Below are 20,909 nucleotides of genomic sequence, written 5' to 3' on the forward strand. Positions count from 1 at the left end.
CCCGAGTCCTGATTGGTCTGTGGCGCCCCTGACCTGGTCAGGCACCACTGAGTACTGCACCCATGCTGGGGACAGTACAAACAGGTAATCCAGAAGGCTGACCGAGGTGTGACTACACAGGCGCATAGTGATCAGGTCTCACACATGTACCTTTGAGAGGACCCCTGGGGATCCCAGGAGGGGGAAAAGCCTTCACCTCCACTGGAATAGTGGAGGGGGCCAAAAGCCTCCATCTCCTCTCAAGGGGTGTGGTAAGAGAGCCTGGTTGCTAGGTGGCGTAGGCAAGAACAGGGGAGGAGGAGCAGTGAGCCGGCTCAGTGCAGAGTCCAGGGAGCTCAGAGAGGAGCAGACCCCGGGGCTGTTGCAGTCTGACAGCGTCCGCACAGTGGCTACCGACGGGGGAGAACGGTCACCTAGGAGTGCTACCCGAAACCCATCTCCAGCTAGAGAGAGAGCACAGAGTGGGAAGTAAGGAGACTGCTAGGGAGAACCAGGCCCAAACGGGCGGCAGATCCCGGAGCGGGGATAGATCCACCTTTCCCTGCTAAACCTGCCGGTGTGGGGCCCTCAAAGCCCACACCACAACACCTAAAAGCCGCAGCCACGTAGCCACAGTTAGGGCCCATAGTTCACAGGAGGCAAGCAGCTGGAGTGATCTGGCCCAGGCAACAAGCAAACGGCAAACGAAGGGGAGAGAGGCTTCAGCAACTTCCCTGGGTGACCCCCATAGGGACTAAAAGTCGGGGTTACCCCAAACCACCAAGGGCTAAGGAAGGCGAGTTGGTAGTCACCATCAGAAGTCAGCCTGAAGGATACCTGGTTCCAGCCTGGTTCATCCCAGCTACGCCCGGGTTACTCACCCTGCCATCTGAAGTGAGTAAAACCCCTGAAAGACATTCTGCGTGTGTGGAGTTATTCTGCGCCTTGTGGTTCTACGCACCTACACAGGGCCCTGGGGCTTGCCTCACTCTCAGGAGGCTATTCCAACTAACTGCACTCACCATCAGCCCCAGGCGTCCCTCAACCTGCAGTGGCGGTCCCCACTGACCGCAATACTGAGAGTGGCGTCACGACAAGAAGAAGATCTCCTACCTGTGACCAAGATCCAGCTGAGTGGAGTCCCTGAAGGTAATGCACCGACACAACACCTGTGGGGCTTCATATCTGGCGTCACGAACAGGATAAGGACTAGACCTGTTCAGACAGGTGACCGTGTGCCTGGGCGGTCCGCTCGAAAAATTGGAAGCGCCGCCATATTGCCACCATGAAAAGCGCGCTGAAAAACAACAGCAGCCCGCGCTGGGAGAAGTTACCGCCCATGAAGAGGTGTGGCTACCCAGAGATCCCCTGGAGAGTTCTGACCTCGCTTGTGAAGGGAGCGGAAGCGTCCAGAGACGGCGGAACGGAAAAGAAGCCAGCAGCTTGCTGTTAGAGAAAATGGCGTCTGAGTGCAGAGACCCAGAGCCAGGCTCCGCTGCCTGGTGGTGTCGGGAGCTTGCTGAGTTCTGCGATCAACTGGAAGCCAGGGTCGGAAGGCTGATTAGAGAGGGACGGACGGAGTTTCTGTGGATGACCGCGGCGGTTCGGGCCTACGAGGAGAGAGCCGCGCACCGAGTGCCAGATCGGGCGGTGACGACTCAGACCCCGATGCTGCTACCGATGGGTGAGTCCAGTGATGCCCCTGCCGGCGCGAGTGCCCCGACCCCTGCTGCCACGCCCGCAGTCCCTGAAGAGGCGCCCGGCGCGGCGACGCTAAGCCAGGCCGCAACCATGCCAGGTGCGGCCCGCCAAGCCCCGGCCGCCGCAGCGATGCCCTGCTCGGCCCACCAAGACCCGGTCCCTGCAGCGATGCCCTGCCCGGCCCGCAAAGAACCGGCTGCCACCGCGACCCTCATCCGCGCTGCGGGTGTGACGCTGACCCAGGCCGCCGCCATGCTAGGCCCGGCCCGCCGAGACCCCACCGCAGCAGCAACGCTCGTCCGCGCTGCAAGTGAGGTGCTGAACCAGGCCGCAGCCACGTCCGGTGCGGCCCGCCAAGCTCCGATCGCTGCAGCGACGCCCAGCCCAGCCTGCACAGATCCCATCGCAGCTGCGACGCCGATCCAGGCCGCCGCCATACAGGGCACGGCCCGCCAAGACCAGGCCGCCGCCTTTCAGGGCGCGGCCCGCCAAGACCAGGCCGCCGCCATACAGGGCGCGGCCCGCCAAGACCAGGCCGCCGCCATGCCAGGCGCGGCCCGCCAAGAGATTGCATCACCATTTTCCCCGGCCTGCAAGGCCAGAGCAGACACCGCTCCCCAGTCCAAGGAGGTCCCTGCTAGGAAGTCTATGCTGGGGGAGGACCCCGCATACTGGCAGCTGAAGGCTGACCTGGAGGCCAAGTTCCCACAGGAAATGGTGGATCAGTACATGCTCCCTCCGCACACCCCCAAGAGGATTCCGGCAACCCCTGCAGCAACCACGCCAAAGAGTCCCCCGCCTGGGCCTGCTGAAGAAAGTCCATCCCCAGCACTGCCACCAAAGGAGTGCTCAGAAGAACTAAGGGGGAGAGGAGGCCAGGAAGCTGAGGCGCTGACCCCGGAGATACCAGCAGTGGATCCATGCCCAGAGCCGGAGATGTTGCCATATTCCCGCTGGGATGAAGAGGACCTGGCACCGTCTGCTGAGGAAGATCTGCCCCAAAGCCTCACCTGGGAGCTTGTAAGCTGCACCTCGCAGAACCCAGCCCGCAAGACACGGCGCCGTAGCAGAACCCAGTTTTCCCCTGCACCGCCATCCCCAGAGCAGAGAGAAGTCACGGCCAGAGACCTAGAAGAAAAACGGTTCCTGAGAAGAGCCAAGGCACAGGTCAGAGGACCCCTTTGCAGAGGAGTTGTGGAAGACTTTAGCCTGAAGTCAGGATACGGATTCATCGTTGCACCTGGTATAAAGGAAGGTATCTTCGTCAATAGAAGAGACGTCAGAGCCCACCTGCCCAGAGGACATCCTGGAAGAAACCTAAGAATGGGAGACTCCGTACAATTTACCATGCATCAAGGAGAAAGAGGGTGGTACGCGCTAGATGTAGCACCATGTCCTAAGGAAGAAGAAAGGAAAGACAGCAATAAAGAAAGAAAAGACAAAGGACCTACTGACGAGACCACTACAGATGAAGAAAAAGGTCAAGGAAGCAACAGGTGCCGCAGCCCTACAGGCCCAAGCCCTGGTGAGGAGGAATCCATGTAAATAACATAAGAAGTAAAGCAAGTTACCAGTTTTGAAGTTTTTGCAACGTTTTACAAGTTCAAGTATGTGCCCACATAAACTCATGTGAGAAATAAACCTTAAGGCTATGAACTGGCTATAGCCACAAACTCTCGCAGTGTAAATAGTTACACCAGAGGGCACCACCACCACCAGAGTCAGCCTGTTTATGGGCTTGGCTCGTCTGCAACCAGGGAGCACGTCCGTATATAGGGCCTTGGCTTACCTGCAACCAGAGGGCATGCCTGTTTATGGGGCCTGGCTCTCCACCACAAAGAGGGTATCTGGTCAGCACCAACTGTGGAGGCCGCCTCTACATCCTGCCAGAAGAGGCTGAAGGCGCGGCTCCACCAGGCCAGGTATGCCCTGAAAACCACCAGCCCATAAAAGCCGCCTCTACATCCTGCCAGAAGTGGCTGAAGGCGCGGCCAACGTGAAAGGGTTTTGGGTGGGTTAACGGACTTGTGGGTGGAGGGTGGTGATGTATGGTACCTGGTGCTTTTAAATGTTTTACATGTTTTAATGTTTTATGCATTTTAAAATGTTGTCTTGCAGCTCGAGGACGTGCTGGTGATAACTAAGGGGGAATGTGGCGCCCCTGACCTGGTCAGGCACCACTGAGTACTGCACCCATGCTGGGGACAGTACAAACAGGTAATCCAGAAGGCTGACCGAGGTGTGACTACACAGGCGCATAGTGATCAGGTCTCACACATGTACCTTTGAGAGGACCCCTGGGGATCCCAGGAGGGGGAAAAGCCTTCACCTCCACTGGAATAGTGGAGGGGGCCAAAAGCCTCCATCTCCTCTCAAGGGGTGTGGTAAGAGAGCCTGGTTGCTAGGTGGCGTAGGCAAGAACAGGGGAGGAGGAGCAGTGAGCCGGCTCAGTGCAGAGTCCAGGGAGCTCAGAGAGGAGCAGACCCCGGGGCTGTTGCAGTCTGACAGCGTCCGCGCAGTGGCTACCGACGGGGGAGAACGGTCACCTAGGAGTGCTACCCGAAACCCATCTCCAGCTAGAGAGAGAGCACAGAGTGGGAAGTAAGGAGACTGCTAGGGAGAACCAGGCCCAAACGGGCGGCAGATCCCGGAGCGGGGATAGATCCACCTTTCCCTGCTAAACCTGCCGGTGTGGGGCCCTCAAAGCCCACACCACAACACCTAAAAGCCGCAGCCACGTAGCCACAGTTAGGGCCCATAGTTCACAGGAGGCAAGCAGCTGGAGTGATCTGGCCCAGGCAACAAGCAAACGGCAAACGAAGGGGAGAGAGGCTTCAGCAACTTCCCTGGGTGACCCCCATAGGGACTAAAAGTCGGGGTTACCCCAAACCACCAAGGGCTAAGGAAGGCGAGTTGGTAGTCACCATCAGAAGTCAGCCTGAAGGATACCTGGTTCCAGCCTGGTTCATCCCAGCTACGCCCGGGTTACTCACCCTGCCATCTGAAGTGAGTAAAACCCCTGAAAGACATTCTGCGTGTGTGGAGTTATTCTGCGCCTTGTGGTTCTACGCACCTACACAGGGTCCTGGGGCTTGCCTCACTCTCAGGAGGCAATTCCAACTAACTGCACTCACCATCAGCCCCAGGCGTCCCTCAACCTGCAGTGGCGGTCCCCACTGACCGCAATACTGAGAGTGGCGTCACGACAAATAGAAGATTTCCTACCGGTGACAAGATCCAGACAGCTGAGTGGAGTCCCTGAAGGTAATGCACCGACACAACACCTGTGGGGCTTCACAGGTACTGATTGTTGTCAATTGTATTTGCATTCCATGGATACAGATAGTGTTGAATTTGTGATGAGGGGATGGATGAGTCAAATGCAATTAAACAGAGGGTTTTTCTGTGTCATAGGCTCCATAGTAGCTGCATGGGCTGCCATAATGGACGGTACGCCCCTGTCGAGGAGAGTGCACTGTGACTTGCAACCCCATGAGGACGCCATTGTTTGCATAAGAGTGTATAATGTGTAGTAGCAGTAGGATGTTTAAATTCCCTGTAAGCGTCTGCGGGCACAGTGCTACCAGCCACTACTACACCGTGTGCAGAATTATTAGGCAAGTTGTATTTTAGAGGATTTTTTTTATTATTGATCAACAACTATGTTCTCAATCATCCCAAAAGACTCATAAATATCAAAGCTTAATATTTTTGGAAGTTGGAGTGTTTTTTTTTTTTGATTTGGCTATCTTGGGAGGATATCTGTTTGTGCAGGTAACTATTACTGTGCAGAATTATTAGGCAACTTAATTAAAACCAAATATATTCCCATCTCACTTGTTTATTTTCAAACCAATATAACTGCACAAAATTTAGAAAGAAACATTTCTGACATGCAAAAACAAAAGCCAAAAAATTAGTGACCAATATAGCTACCTTTCTTTATGATGAGACTCAACAGCCTACCATTCATAGATTCTGTCAGTTGCTTGATCTGTTTATGATCAACATTGCCTGCAGCAGCCACCACAGCCTCCCAGACACTGTTCCAAGAGGTGTACTGTTTTCCCTCCCTGTAGATCTCACATTTTATGAGGGACCACAGGTTCTCTATGGGATTTAGATCAGGTGAACAAGGGGGCCATGTCATTATTTTTTCATCTTTTAGATCTTTACTGGCCAGCCACGCTGTGGAGTAGTTGGATGCATGGGATGGAGCATTGTCCTGCATGAAAATCATATTTTTCTTGAACGATACAGACTTCTTCCCATACCACTGCTTGAAGAAGTTGTCTTCCAGAAACTGGCAGTAGGTCTGGGAGTTGAGCTCCACTCCATCCTCAACCCGAAAAGGTCCCACAAGTTCATTTTTGATGATACCAGCCCATTCCAGTACCCCTCCTCCACCTTGCTAGCATCTGAGTAGGAGTGGAGCTCTCTGCCCTTTACTGATCCAGCCTCTGGCCCATCCATCTGGTCCATAAAGAGTCACTCTCATTTCATCAGTCCATAAAACCTTTGAAAAATCAGTCTTAAGATATTTCTTGGCCCAGTCTTGATGTTTTATCTTATGTTTCTTGATCAAAGGTGGTTGTTTTTCAGCCTTCCTTACCTTGGCCATGTCCCTAAGTATGGCACACCTTGTGGTTTTTGATACTCCAGTAAGGTGGCAGCTCGAAATATGGCCAAACTGGTAGCAAATGGCATCTTGGCAGGTTCACACTTGATTTTCCTCAATTCACGGGCAGTTATTTTGTGCCTTTTTTGCCCAACACACTTCTTGCGAACCTGTCAGCTATTTGCCATGAAACACGTGATTGTTCGGTGATCACGCTTCAAAAGTTTGGCAATTTCAAGACTGCTGCATCCCTATGCAAGACATCTCACAATTTTGGACTTTTCATAGCCCGCCAAATCTCTCTTCTGACCCATTTTGCTAAAGGAAAGGAAGTTGCCTAATAATTAAGCACACCTTATATAGGGTGTTGATGTCATTACACCACACCCCTCCTCATTACAGAGATGCACATCACCTGATTTACTTAATTGGTAGTTGGCTCTCAAGCCTATACAGCTTGGAGTAGGATAACATGTATAAAAAGTATCATGGGATCAAAATACTAATTTGTCTAATAATTCTGCACACAGTGTGTCACAAGTCCTGGGTTCCCTAGTTGTGAGAGGAAGCTTAGGCCTCAGGTATAGATGCAGGGATGAGAGGGTTAACTAGAAGAAGTGGGCCCACAGTGAAGGGGATATAAGGTTGAGTAGTTCCTATATTAGAGCGGTTATACTGAAGTGAAGAAGAGAGGCAATATAATAGAGTGGAGAGTGTCATGTGGAGAGAGGAACAGGCAAAAACAATGTACAGGACTAAATAAAGGTGACTGAAGATAGATTACAGCTTTAAAGCTCCATTGAGGTGAATTGAGGAACAAGAGAGTGCCCCCCATCATGTAGGTAATTGTGAACAGTGTGGACAGTGGTGGAGTCAGTGTTGACTGATGGTCACTGAGACTGGAAGTTAGACTCAAGGTGTGACCCTAAAGTAGTAGCATAGCTGTGCAGGGTAGTCCAACTACAGCGATACCCATGGACCTGTGTGGTTGGATATTCAAGGGATAGCAAAGCATCAAACCCCCATCCTTCTTGGTAACCGATGTGAACTTGTCTGTAGCTGTAACAGAAGAGGCGGTCTGTGTTAAGATGTTAATGCCCTGTAAGAAGCCCAGTGTGAAACCAGTTGCAAGCAAAGTGAAACGGTGTTTGAAATCTGTTACAAGGAAACTATGCGCAGTTTTCAACCATTGTGGACTGGTCTTTAATAACCCTGAATGCAGAACCGCACAGAGTGAACCAGATGATGAGAAGCTAGCTTATGACCAAAAAGTACCACTGCGGCCAGGTAATGCCTCCCCACCCACTTGTCCACCCTTGTCTGTAGCGTGTCGGAGTGAGCGAAGCAGTGAAGCTCTCACCATGACTACTGTCCCGCACCACTTTTCACCTGCACTAATCAAAACAAAAGCAGTGGATGCTATGAGGTACGAAGTAGTCCTCACGGCTCCCATCCAGCAGCCACAGATCACTAACATAGCTGCTGGACTGAGTCCTGCAAATTGATTTGCAACAGCTCTACCCAGACACTGATGCCTAAGGGGGGGCCTCTGTATTAATTAATAGATTGCCTGATGGAGCATACCACAAATTCTTCACACTTGAGTCTATTTGCAGTTTTTGGAACAGGTTTTGGAACCCAATACTCTAGTGGTTATAAAAATAGAAGAACTATCCTTCCCGCCTATGCTTCTCTCTTTTTTGGATTTACTCCTGTGAGTAGCATTAAAAAACTGACATAAGAACTGCATGTATGATTTTAGCCCAATTGTGTTATTCAATATGTTTGAAACATGAGACATACAGTATATACACTATTTTAGGTGTCGTTTAGAGCCCATATGGGTATGATCATACAGGGTAGAAAGCCACAGACATTTCTGCAGCAATATTTATGTGAACATATTTTAGTACACCAGTGCATGAGCCTTTGGAAATCTGCAGACATTCCTTTTATTGAAGAAGATGCAAATAAAGATGAATGAATATTTTGAAATTCAAATTCACCAGATTTGAAGAATTAAAAAAAATGTATTGGCTGCAAACTGATTTGATATCAATAACAATACTGCAAAACCTCCAATTGCTCTGAAGAGATCTGCAACACTAAGGTGTCCTGGAACTGTATCCAACTCATGTAAGGCTTTTTAGCACAAAGATAACCTTGGTAATATAAAGAAACCTTACCATAGAAACGGATGGCAACCGTGTAGTGGCAAACTGCCCATTTAAAATTTAAAAACTTTTAAAACTTTAAACTTTTCATGTTTTTGAAATTAAAAAAATGGTCCAAAAATTATCTCTGTCATTTATGATCAGGCAGATGGTTTTATGCAAAACACTGTGACCTGCGTTTGGTGGTACTACTGCTCAGACAGCTGTTGCTGTGGTTGTTGCATTGCTGCTGTTAGCAACTTCCACATCTTAAAGGGGTTTTCCCCAGCAACAAAGTTATTTTTTTTCTTTATTTTAATCAAAACATCTTGTAATAATAATTATTTCTATAACTGAATGACTTTAAAAAAAAATGTTCCTGTGCTAAAATAATCTTTTAAATATGCCCCTGCTATGTACTGTGTAATGGCCGTGTCTGACCTTACAGGAACATGGTCTGATCATACCACAGCTCCTGTGCTGAGATAATCCTATATACAGTATGTGTCCCTGCTATGTATTGTGTAATGGCCGTGTCAGACCTTACAGGGACATGGTCTGATCATACCACAGCTCCTGTGCTGAGATAATCCAATATACAGTATGTGCCCCTGCTATGTACTGTGTAATGGCCGTGTCTGACCGTACAGTGACATGGTCTGATCATGCCACATCTCCTGGGCAGGGGAGGAAGCGAAAGAGTATAAAGACATTACAGCAACAGATCACAGCTGATTCATTTTGTGAGGTAAAAGATTTTCCTGCTTTTTTTAAAAAAATGTTTTACCTCAAAGAAAGATAAGAATGATAAAGATAAAAAATAATTTGCGATCCCATGCTGTAATGTCTGTACTTTATTACTTTCTCCCCATGTCCCTGTATGGTCAGACATGGCCATTACACAGTACATAGCAGGGACACATATATATGATTATTCAACACAGGAACATTTTTTAAACACATCCAATTGTGGAAATTATTATTATTATTATTATTCCAAGATTTATTGAAGAAAATTAACATTGTTAACTATGATACTGGTCTTTTTTTCCCTTCATACTAGCCAGTTTATTCCCTTGGACACATTTTCTTTTACCATACGTTTTACACATCACTATGATTAAGTTTTGATAATCTTTTCAACCCCAATGTTTCAACACTTGCCAAAAAAGGACCAAACAAAAAATGCTAGGTAGGTACATGTACAGAAAGCAAAATGTGGCAGAAGACTGCAGTAGAGATATGGCGTGTACTAGTCAAATTGAACTAGTAAAGCAAGAGTCCGAAAACAATTAAAGGTGTACTTTTTTACATTTGTTTTCTGTTTTACAAAATTCAACCCTCTTTCTAAAAATAATGTAGCAAGAAATTCACATCCAAAAACCCAGCATCTGCAACAGGGTACATATTGGTGTCATGTGTATGGATGTAAAAGTTGATTAGTAAAACAGATGTGCAATGCAAACAAAAAAAAAAGGTTTATGACAAGCAAACTTTATGAGGTAGACACTCCCAGGTAATGTATAGACTTTGGGGAATTTTCTTTTGTATTTTTAAAAAACAATTGTTCCCCCTTCGCAAAAAAGGATGGCAGACGAAATGCAAAAACTCAGCAAAGTCACTTGTTACAAGCAAACACACTGGATTGAACTGAAACAGATTATAGATTTGATATTTTTTCTACAAAGATTATTGTGTTGTATTGTCTCTGCTTTATAGCGCATTAAAAATGAAGAAAAAAATTGTGATAATTAAAATGCAATATTACTGATCAATCACACTGTCTGTATCTGCTGCTGTTAGCAGTTCTAGCTCTCTATTCCCTATTACTTGTTTCTCTGTATTATTCACAGACTCATCTTCTATACTGTTGCAGTAATACAACACAGTACTATCTGAAGTTCATGTCTAGTGCTTTAGGGTTTTCTCTTAAGATATCTGTTTGTGAGCTGTGATCTTATATTTTCTCACTATGGCTGCTATTATTCCTTTCTCGGCTCCTATATAGCTTCTCTTCTGATTGGCTGTGGTATACCATATGAAGTGAAAGCTACAAAGCATGATATTGAAGCCCATGGGGCCATGCCTGAGCTCATGTGAGTCTTTCTGTGGCCAATGGAATTTTCTGCTATGTGTAAAATGGAAGAGGATATTTTTTGGATTATTAATGCAAATTGAATTGCAGATTCTTTGAATTTCACAAAAGCTGGCACAAATTTGATTAATATCGATTTGATCGTCTCTAGGAGCAACTGTACTGATTTTACTGGTTATTATAATTTACTATATTGAATAACAAAAACCAATACTTAAAAAAATTCCAGTCAAACCATAAATGTGCAGAAAATACAAATTAGTCTGAATATATTAACTGAACCAAAAGTAACATGCGGTGAAAGCATGAATAATGATTTATAGCATCTCTACTAAGAATCCTGTTCTAAGAACATTAATGGTGATTGTAAATGACAAGTTCCTTTAAATATATTCCAGCCATACTGTATATATAGCATGTAAATACATTATTCTAATAAATAAACATAAAGGTCTAATTAGGCGATGAGTCACACACATTGGCATGTATGGCAGCTCAGGATTTCCATTGATATTTATTCATGAAGTCAAGAAATAATTCTGGAGGCGCTAAGATTGACTGTGATAAATGTGACATTGACAACTCTATCTATCTATCTATCTATCTATCTATCTATCTGCCTATCTATCTATTTATCCGTCTATCATTGATCTAATATTTACGTATCTGTATATAACTAATGTTACCACTAATACTATATAACACATTTAATGCACTATGTATTTTGACCCATATCTGTCAGCAAAAGTAGCAAATCCTAGGTGTCTGACAGTAAGATTCTGTGATTTACCTCTCATGAACATTACCTTGTTACAAGGTCATGGCCCAATGCAAGAATGAATCCTGTTATTGGATTCTGAGGCTAGGCCATTAATCAATAAAGCTTTGAGATCTTGCCAGACATTGTGTTGAAATCTTTTCTATTCTCACTGAAGCAGAAGGCGTAGAGTAAAACCTTCGTGAAGGATTGTGAAATGGTAACAGACAGGACCAGAAAATCCTTAGCAATTTGCTACTAAGAACATTGCAAGTAGGCGGCTATATCTATTATCAAACTAAGAATACTGATTTTCCCCAGTTTACATATAATCAATTGCTTGCCATGGATTTAGACAAAGCTTGTCAACAGTTTCTTATCTCCTCTTTGTATTAAAAATGTACAAATTGCACAGGTAATAATGCAGAAAGTAGATCAATACAGCTTTTGGGTGTTAAGAATATCATAGAAAATCTTTTCTTAATATATACATTTTTTTCGAATAATATCATTGTGACCATTATAAATTAGCGATGACCACTATAACTTAATGATGATCATTGTAAATTAACGATGATCATTGCCATTCTGCATTCATTATTGTTTAATGGGTCTGTATAAACAGCAGGGAAGAATGTGGGTCAAAGCAAAGCTCTGCAAGAAACCACGTGATCTCTTAGAGGCACAGTATTTTGCATAATAAGAAACAACATAAGAAGATAAATTGCATTATTATATGGTGCCTATTCCAACATAGGAGGCATACAACTTTCTTACTTAGTGGCTCTAAACTTTGGTGTATAGAGAGGGTATAAGGGAAGATTTGTTGAAATAACTCTCTAAAGCCACATGCACACTTTTGAGCATTTGTAAGCCAAAACCAGGAGAAGTAGCATACGTGTTTGTATTATACTTTTCCTCTGATTGTGTAAATGTGCCTGAGGTGGTAGCTGTGATGACATGGACACCCAATGCCTCTCATAGGTTAAAGTTTCTTAACATTCAGCCAGACATATTGTTCTATTGTGTATTACCTCATGTTTGCTTAGCTATTGTTTCTCCAGACCCTTCCAGTAACCATTGTAATGTAGTTGTGTATTGCTAATGTGATTACCTTAGTAGCCATTGTCGAGTCTGTGACTTGCAGACTTCATGTAGATATCCTCAGTCTTTCTATGCACACCATTTAAATGAACATTATCCATGCAGCTTGAAATTCATCCAATGGGAGAAGCAATCTTGTCCAACCAATCCGATGAGGACGTAGTGTATCCAAGTGGTAGGCTGTGGCTATAAAAAGGACTTCTTTAAGCCACCAGGTTGTTGATGGATGCTGATGGATCCAGTCTAAGCTCTTAGGAGCTGACTAGAGGATCAGGATACCTTATGGCTTCAATCTAGGGACTCCAGTTCCGGTTGGAGACCATATCCACAGTCTAGTGATTTCGACTCCGGCTGCCATGATTGTATCATCATACCAGGACTACCTAAGGAGGACACTCAGGTTGGGACAGTTCAGTCACCTGGCTACAGACTTTGCAGACCTCACACAGCTTCCTAAATCTGGCGCTATTCCTATCTCGGTGGGTGCCCGCCGAAAGCGGGGTGCTGCTGGATTGGAGTAAGTGGCCCTGGAAGCAGGGGCAAGGACATTCTAAATCCCTGGGGAGCCAGCGGAAGGGTGAGACTCTGTTGCCTGTTACATGTGTGTTTTGCTGGTTAGGTATTATGTGCCGTTAATTGTTTGGGGATCCAATAAAGTCTAATTATTGTGATTCCCTCACCCTGTGTTGTCTGAGTAGTGTTACGCCCACGGTTAAGGAGGCCGGCGTTCAGTTGGGATGAGCCCTGGGCCATGCTGTCTTTCTAAAGGCGGCGGGTTTTAGCAAACGAGAGCACCCACTGAGCCCCGTGTCTCTACAGTAGCCATGAGTGAGTGCTAACTGCCCTACAACCTGTGTTTTTGCTCGTACTGATACTTTGAGTACCCACTGGAAGTCCCTCATCAAGTCCGTGGGACTTCCAGACAATGATGACGGACACGTTGATAATACTGAAGTACTCTTTACTTGGCTCAATACTTGAGCACAGAATACAACAGGCAGCGCACTTCATAGTATCTTCACCATAACATAGAGGCACAATCATTTCGGTTTCTAGTGGCAGCACTTTACTTGTGAACAGTCTTTCAGCCAGGAAAGTTAAATCAGTCCTCCTTCTCTATGGCACCGGAACAGATGAGTCAATATGTTTTGATGAGTATCCTGCACCCACAGTCACAGTCAGTGATCCTTTATGAGGGCTGCTCTTGGAGGCACATCATTCTTCCTTGTGTTCTCAGCTGAACAGGGCCCTCACTTCACCAGTTCCTACGCCACTGGCATACACTGGACTCATTACGTTCTTGGCTTCTTTCCCACAAGTCTCCTCTAACTTGCCTGCCTGCCAATGTGACCACTGTCGCTCCAACAAGTTCCCTTTAATGGTTTCTTGCTGTTTCTGTGGCATTTGTTTTACACTACACCAGTTTTACTAGAATAACTCCTTCCATCACATTAACTCTAAAACACACTGACCTCTGAATCCAGAACTTCCTCTTCTCCTGACGCTAACAGTTAGTCTAGACAATCAATAGTCTAGATAGATTTATCTCTGTGTGTGACAGGGCCTTATGCCATAGACTGAACTCACACTTTTTCCTGTATTCTATTTTTATTTTTTAGCACATGTTTTGACTGATTTGTGTGCATTTCTATGAACCTGTTTGTGACGTGTATGTACAAAGCGATGCCGCTGTATACTACCTGTTAAAAAAAACATGAACATATGAATTTGGTCTTAGTTTGGGAGAAGACATGATCTTCCATATTGAGTCATAGAGATCAACTGTCTCCTTTGTATGCCAACTGTATTTCATTATTTGTGAAGGTTTGTTTATGAATTTATACTAAGTGTAATATCGCAGGGATACAAGCTGATCACATTCAGTAAAGATCACAATGCTCAAACATAACTTTGGGGGCTTGTGTTAGAATTTTTTTTACAATAGGCTAATAACTTTATCGTACACTGTGTTTCACGATAGTTTATCAGTGTAAACAGGCTGCCAATTATCCAACGAACAAGCAAAATTTTCATTTATTGCATAAAATGATCTTTTGGCCTTTCTAAAAGATCATTCTTCTCGGCAGCACACCATCCAGTGCTGCCGAGAACCTGGCAAGAGATTGTTCAGTGTCATTTAGCGCGCACTCCAGGGTAACTGCACAGTGTAAATGCACCCATAGGCTGGTTTTACATCTCCGGTATTTTGCCGGAAGCCGGATCCGGCACAAATGCAGTATAGTTACATTCATTTACAATGGAAGCGCGACACCATGCGGACACATGCTTCATACACCACAGCATGTGTCCGCATGGTGTCGCGCTTCCATTGTAAATTAATGTAACTATACTGCATTTGTGCCGGATCTGGCTTCCTGCAAAATACCGGAGATGTGAAACCAGCCTTAGAGACCTTGAGCAAACTAGAAGATGGACACAAATAAGCTGACAGAAATTGTATCAAGTCACTACATTTTTTAGATAAAGGCACATATTTAATTTCCTCTATATTGTTACACTGTGCTCTATAGACTAATCAGCACCAAGGTATACTCCTATGAGGACAGCCATGTCTAACAACAATTAAACTAAGATAAATAAAATAGCTTTACAATGTAATTATACATTCACGGCCATGCTGCTGGTTCAGCACTTTGAGTCCGTCTAACGCTACATTATTTTCCGCCACCTATTCTTGCAACTTGAAACTATTGGCAAGTAGAGGTGGAACACAGCAATTAGCGGTAAAGAAGCTCAGTCATGCATGTTATAGCACTGGAAGGCAAATGCCTATATTTTCCAATAGAAAAGAAATAATGATGGTGAAATTATTTTATTTACAACTGTATTTAATATTTTAGATCATGGATCTAAATTTTTGCAAAATATTATATATTCATTTTATGTTTTTTTATGATACAAAGAAATGGATGTAATGATCAGATACATACCAGCTCCTTTTTCTTCATACATTCCATAAGGATCATAAAAAGGTGCTGTGCCTGGGTTCGAGTGTAGGTGAAGGTCTTTTGGATAGTAACTAGTAGTTGGTCCCTTAATGATTCATTGATAAGGCTGGAAAGAGACACAAACAATATAATAAAATTATATTTCCTGGTTATAATGTCCATGTGGTTTACAAATATGTTATTTTTTAATCCAAAATTGATACTCCTCTGTGGTTGATACCTATTAATGTCTAACTGAAAAGATCATAACACATATCAAGCTTTCCAGAATACTCAGGTCTAGAGATGACCTATAAAGTTTGGGGTTCATACCAAACACAGACTTTTCAAAAACACAGTGTACAAGTTTGGGTGCTTTTTGTATACTAACCACTCAATCAAGCATCGGTCTTTCTTGGGTACGCTTGATGTTGGCCCAATGACAGCTGCTTGCAGTCTCTGAATGGCTTTCACTGGGGGTTAAAAAAATGTTTTTGGATATAGTGTGTCCAAAAAACCCAAACCCCTCCTTCACTTTCACAGAAGTGCTCTGTTTATGGCTGGCTGTATGTGGGCGGAGAGCCGAAATGCCCAATCAACTTTATTGAAAGTCTGACTGAAGCCAGTAAACCCAAACTTCCATGGGTCCACTCATCTCTACTCAGGTCACTTCATCAGGTATAGCATAAAGAGGCAAAGTATAAAACAATATAGCATAACACAAAATCTGAACAGTCACATATTTACACACAGAAGGACACAGGAATAGTGCAGTAATAAGACAAGTGTCAAGAAGCAATATGGATGCAGTTCATAGATAAGGAGTGCAAGAGTTTTATTGTCCACTGAGTGAAATCTGGTCCAGAGTTGTGATGCCCCCAAATGGTCTGAGGAGCAAATTCCTCGATTGATGTAGAATGATATAACTCCATCTGATATTCATTCCTGCTCTGAGTTAGTCAGAAGTTGTCATAAGATTGTACTTCCAGACTCTTCTGTCTCTCTGGGATTTGAACTTATTCTACAGTAGAGATGAGCAAACTTGAGGTTCAAGGTTCTGGTTCAAGTTCGGAAACTGACTTCCAGAAAAATAAAAGTTCGGTTTCGACGTTCGAGTGAGTTAGAAGTACAAACCACTCAAGCCAGCAGCGTTGTATTTGGGTGTGATTGATGCTCAGCCCTGTGCAAGCCACGTGTGCGGTGTTTGCACGGCTCACACAGGGTGTAAAATCAGCATGATCTGATAATGTGCACACACAAAACAAAAAGCCTGCCCACCCTCCCCCGCAAGTGTTCTGCTTATGGCTGGCTGCATGTGGGCAGAGACACGAACTGCCCTGTTAAGACCCCTTTACACACTGCAACATCACTAGTGATATCGCTGTAACGTTATCGATTTTGTGATGTAATAGCGACCTCCCCAGCGACATTGCAGTGTGTGACACGCATCAGCGACCTGGCCCCCGCTGTGAGGTCGCTGATCACTACAAATCTTTCAGGACCATTTTTTGGTCCTTTGCTTCCCGCTGCGCAGCATGCATCGGTGTGTTTGACACCATTACAACGACATCGTTAGCGACTTCCCGTAGGCCTGCTATAGCGTTCCCTACCAGCGAGGTCGTTCTGCAGGTCCACTGGAAAGTCTCTAAACGCTGATGCGTCCTTGGCCAGATCTGCCTGTTTGACAGCTCACCAGGGACTGTTTAGAGACTTTATGATTTATGATTTACGGGCAGGTCGGGATCGCTGGTGGGATCGCTAGAAAGTCTCAGTGTGTAATGGAACCTTTACTGACTTCCATTGAGGTTCGGTTAAAGTCAAGGTCACAAACTGAACCTTACCTGAACCCCTGTGAACCACACCTCCAAAGGTTTGCTCATCTCTACGCTGCAATACTAATATTTTCATGTTCATGATGCTGCAATCACAGCTAGAAAATGTTTTGCCACACGTAGATCAAGTAGAATTTATCCACATTCCAAGCTTTTGTCATCTTTACAATACATTTAGACCACCACTCAGACTTTTTGTACATATATTTAAGTACACAATTTTAGATGTGGTGCAGATGAAAGTATCTGTAATCCTGTAGTGTCAACGTAAATTGGGCATCTTTAGCTTGTTTGTGGCCATTATTTACAGACAAGCTTTACATTTTTTTGGCTTTTGACAATGATGCTTCTCACATTCGGGGCTGTCTAAAAGACAGAACATGAGGGTAATATATTATGGATTTAAACTGGTCTTCTTTTTGCAATAGGGGTTGTCGCTTCCTTGTACGCTCTCCACAAAACCTTCGGATTTGAATTGTAGCTGACTACTAGAGGTACCCTGTGGCTTTCTTGTTTAACTCTATTTTGTAGGAGATGGTTTCTGGTATTCTGGTGGTTCTTGCAATTTGGTTTTAATTTGTTCTTGGATTGTAGCCGTTAATCAAAAATGTGCTTATGAGGCCACCAAGGTGTTTGTCTTTATCAGTTGGGTTAGAACATATCCGAATGTATGTGAAGGTTTCATTGTAAACATTAGAGTTTGCATTTTGTAGGAAAGTTGTTCAATCTGAAGAATGTTAGACAATTGGCTTTTGGTACAGGGGAAATTTCAGTTATATTTTTCTATACCTTGATGATGGTGTCCAAAAGTTTATTTCAGTACAGTAGTAGTTGAGTGTTATCTCGATAGTGGGATGAAACTGATTAAAGTGCTCACGGAACTTACTCCAGATGATTAAAATATTGTCAATACGATAATAGGCCAGAGGTCTGATGGGACAAAAGAACAAGAAGTCACCTTCAAGCTTGGCTATGAAAAGATCTTGTTTTTGTGAGACGACAATGTAAGAAAACTAACCAGAGCACCAGGGCCGGCGTCAGCACCCGGCAAACCCGGGCAAATGCCGGGGCCCTGGAGAGCCGGGGGGGCCCACTCGGCCTCGTCAGTTCTCCTGTCCCTTGGCCGGGGCCCACTCGCCTTTACAGTTCTGCGGTCCCCGGCCGAGTTCCGGGGACCGCAGTCCTCGGCAGCAATCTGCGGCGCCGTCACTTTAAGGCGCGCAGACATCCTCGTTTGAATTTCATCTGTGGGCGGAGCTACCGCCTTCTCAGTCCCACAGATGAAGGAGGCGAGCTTCTGTCCGGCGCTGTGTGGGCCCCCTCTCCACCGTGACCTAATCGGGTAAGTGCCCTCCCCGCCTCCCCATTATAGGCCCCGGTGAGCTGCTTCTACCCCCTGGATGTATGCCCTGGCCCCTGCCAATGCCCCCACCCGCCGATTCCGCGGGTGTGGGCCCCGCCGAGCCGCGGGTGCTGGCCCCGCCGAGCCGCGGGTGTGGGCCCTGCCGAGCCGCGGGTGCTGCCAGTGCCGCGGGTGCTGTACCCGCCGAGCCGCGGGTGTGGGCCCTGCCGAGCCGCGGGTGCTGCCAGTGCCGCTGGTGCTGTCCCCGCCAAGCCGCGGGTGTGGGCCCCACAGAGCAGCAGAGTTGTGTGCATTTGTCTGAATGTAGCAGAGTTGTATGTGTTTGTCTGAATGTAGCAGAGTTGTATGTGTTTGTCTGTATGTAGCAGAGTTGTGTGTGTTTGTCTGTATGTAGCAGAGTTGTATGTGTTTGTATGTAGCAGAGTTGTGTGTGTTTGTCTGTATGTAGCAGAGTTGTATGTGTTTGTCTGTATGTAGCAGAGTTGTATGTGTTTGTCTGTATGTAGCAGAGTTGTGTGTTTGTCTGTATGTAGCAGAGTTGTATGTGTTTGTCTGTATGTAGCAGAGTTGTATGTGTTTGTCTGTATGTAGCAGAGTTGTATGTGTTTGTCTGTATGTAGCAGAGTTGTATGTGTTTGTCTGTATGTAGCAGAGTTGTATGTGTTTGTCTGTATGTAGCAGAGTTGTATGTGTTTGTCTGTATGTAGCAGAGTTGTATGTGTTTGTCTGTATGTAGCAGAGTTGTATGTGTTTGTCTGTATGTAGCAGAGTTTGTGTGTGTGTTTGTCTGTATGTAGCAGAGCTGTATGTGTTTGTATGTAGCAGAGTTGTATGTGTTTGTCTGTATGTAGCAGAGTTGTGTGTGTTTGTCTGTATGTAGCAGAGTTGTATGTGTTTGTCTGTATGTAGCAGAGTTGTATGTGTTTGTCTGTATGTAGCAGAGTTGTGTGTTTGTCTGTATGTAGCAGAGTTGTATGTGTTTGTCTGTATGTAGCAGAGTTGTATGTGTTTGTCTGTATGTAGCAGAGTTGTGTGTTTGTCTGTATGTAGCAGAGTTGTATGTGTTTGTCTGTATGTAGCAGAGTTGTATGTGTTTGTCTGTATGTAGCAGAGTTGTATGTGTTTGTCTGTATGTAGCAGAGTTGTATGTGTTTGTCTGTATGTAGCAGAGTTGTATGTGTTTGTCTGTATGTAGCAGAGTTGTATGTGTTTGTCTGTATGTAGCAGAGTTGTATGTGTTTGTCTGTATGTAGCAGAGTTGTATGTGTTTGTCTGTATGTAGCAGAGTTGTATGTGTTTGTCTGTATGTAGCAGAGTTGTATGTGTTTGTCTGTATGTAGCAGAGTTGTATGTGTTTGTCTGTATGTAGCAGAGTTTGTGTGTGTGTTTGTCTGTATGTAGCAGAGCTGTATGTGTTTGTATGTAGCAGAGTTGTATGTGTTTGTCTGTATGTAGCAGAGTTGTGTGTGTGTGTGTCTGTCTGTAAGTGTATATGACTGTATATATTTGTCTGTTTATATGTATTTTTGTGAGTTTGTCTTTAAATATGTATATGTTCGTATCGGTGTCTGTGTGTGGATGGGGCCCACTGGGACTCTTCCGCCCGGGGCCCACAAAAACCTGGAGCCGGCCCTGCAGAGCACCCATCACAGACAAGTCACATTGAGATCAGGCTAGTCAAACAAGATCAGGTTGTTCAACCAGTTTTATATGCTGCAGAGTGGGCAAAGGCCTACATGCCTCTAGAGAAAACTTTTCTGAATTACCTCCATGTGCCATAAGCATATAGAAAATAGGGCATACCTCCACAATAGAGGGACAAAATAAAAAATGGAAAACAGATTCCAGACTGTATGGCTATTTTTGGACCAAACTCATTTCTTTGGGACACATGACAAGTCATGTTTAGAGTTGAGCGGACTGGGAATAATCCGGGTCCGGCGGATCCGCGGCGGGTTGATAAAGAAGTCCGGATCCGATCCGGAATCCGGCACCATATATGTCAATGGGGAGTGGGAGAGGGAGAGAGAGAAAAAAAAAAAAAAAGAATCCAGATCATGCACCCGAAATCCCGCGTCCGGGTCGGACTTGGATCTGCCGCTCAAACCGTGCGGATCCGGATTTTGCCGATCCGGGTCCGCTCAGCACTAGTCATGTTTAAACTTGTTGCTGATTTAAAGACTTGTCTGTAGTCTCGAAAGCATTCTATTTGTTATCTTTTCAGTTAGCTGTTTAAATGTATCTACCACTGCGGACTCTCAATTATGATGATTTTTCAAATCTACTGGCTAATACAATGTAAAGATGTATATTTACATTTTTTAATGAGACACATTTTCTTAGGTAGTACTGATACAGA

At 45.2% G+C, this 20,909-nt stretch overlaps 1 protein-coding gene across 2 annotated transcripts in view; it reads right to left on the reverse strand.

Moving 5' to 3' along the window:
• TRPM3 (transient receptor potential cation channel subfamily M member 3) overlaps window positions 1–20,909 on the reverse strand; it is a 714,819-nt gene that overhangs the window by 248,349 nt on the left and 445,561 nt on the right. For both annotated transcript variants that reach the window (XM_075317925.1, XM_075317917.1), the window contains exon 8: window positions 15,359–15,482. In XM_075317925.1, coding sequence (XP_075174040.1) covers window positions 15,359–15,482 — 124 coding nt within the window. The remainder of the gene's footprint in view (window positions 1–15,358; window positions 15,483–20,909) is intronic.

The sequence above is a fragment of the Anomaloglossus baeobatrachus genome, chromosome 1, assembly GCF_048569485.1.
Source record: "Anomaloglossus baeobatrachus isolate aAnoBae1 chromosome 1, aAnoBae1.hap1, whole genome shotgun sequence".
NCBI classification, from domain to species: domain Eukaryota; kingdom Metazoa; phylum Chordata; class Amphibia; order Anura; family Aromobatidae; genus Anomaloglossus; species Anomaloglossus baeobatrachus.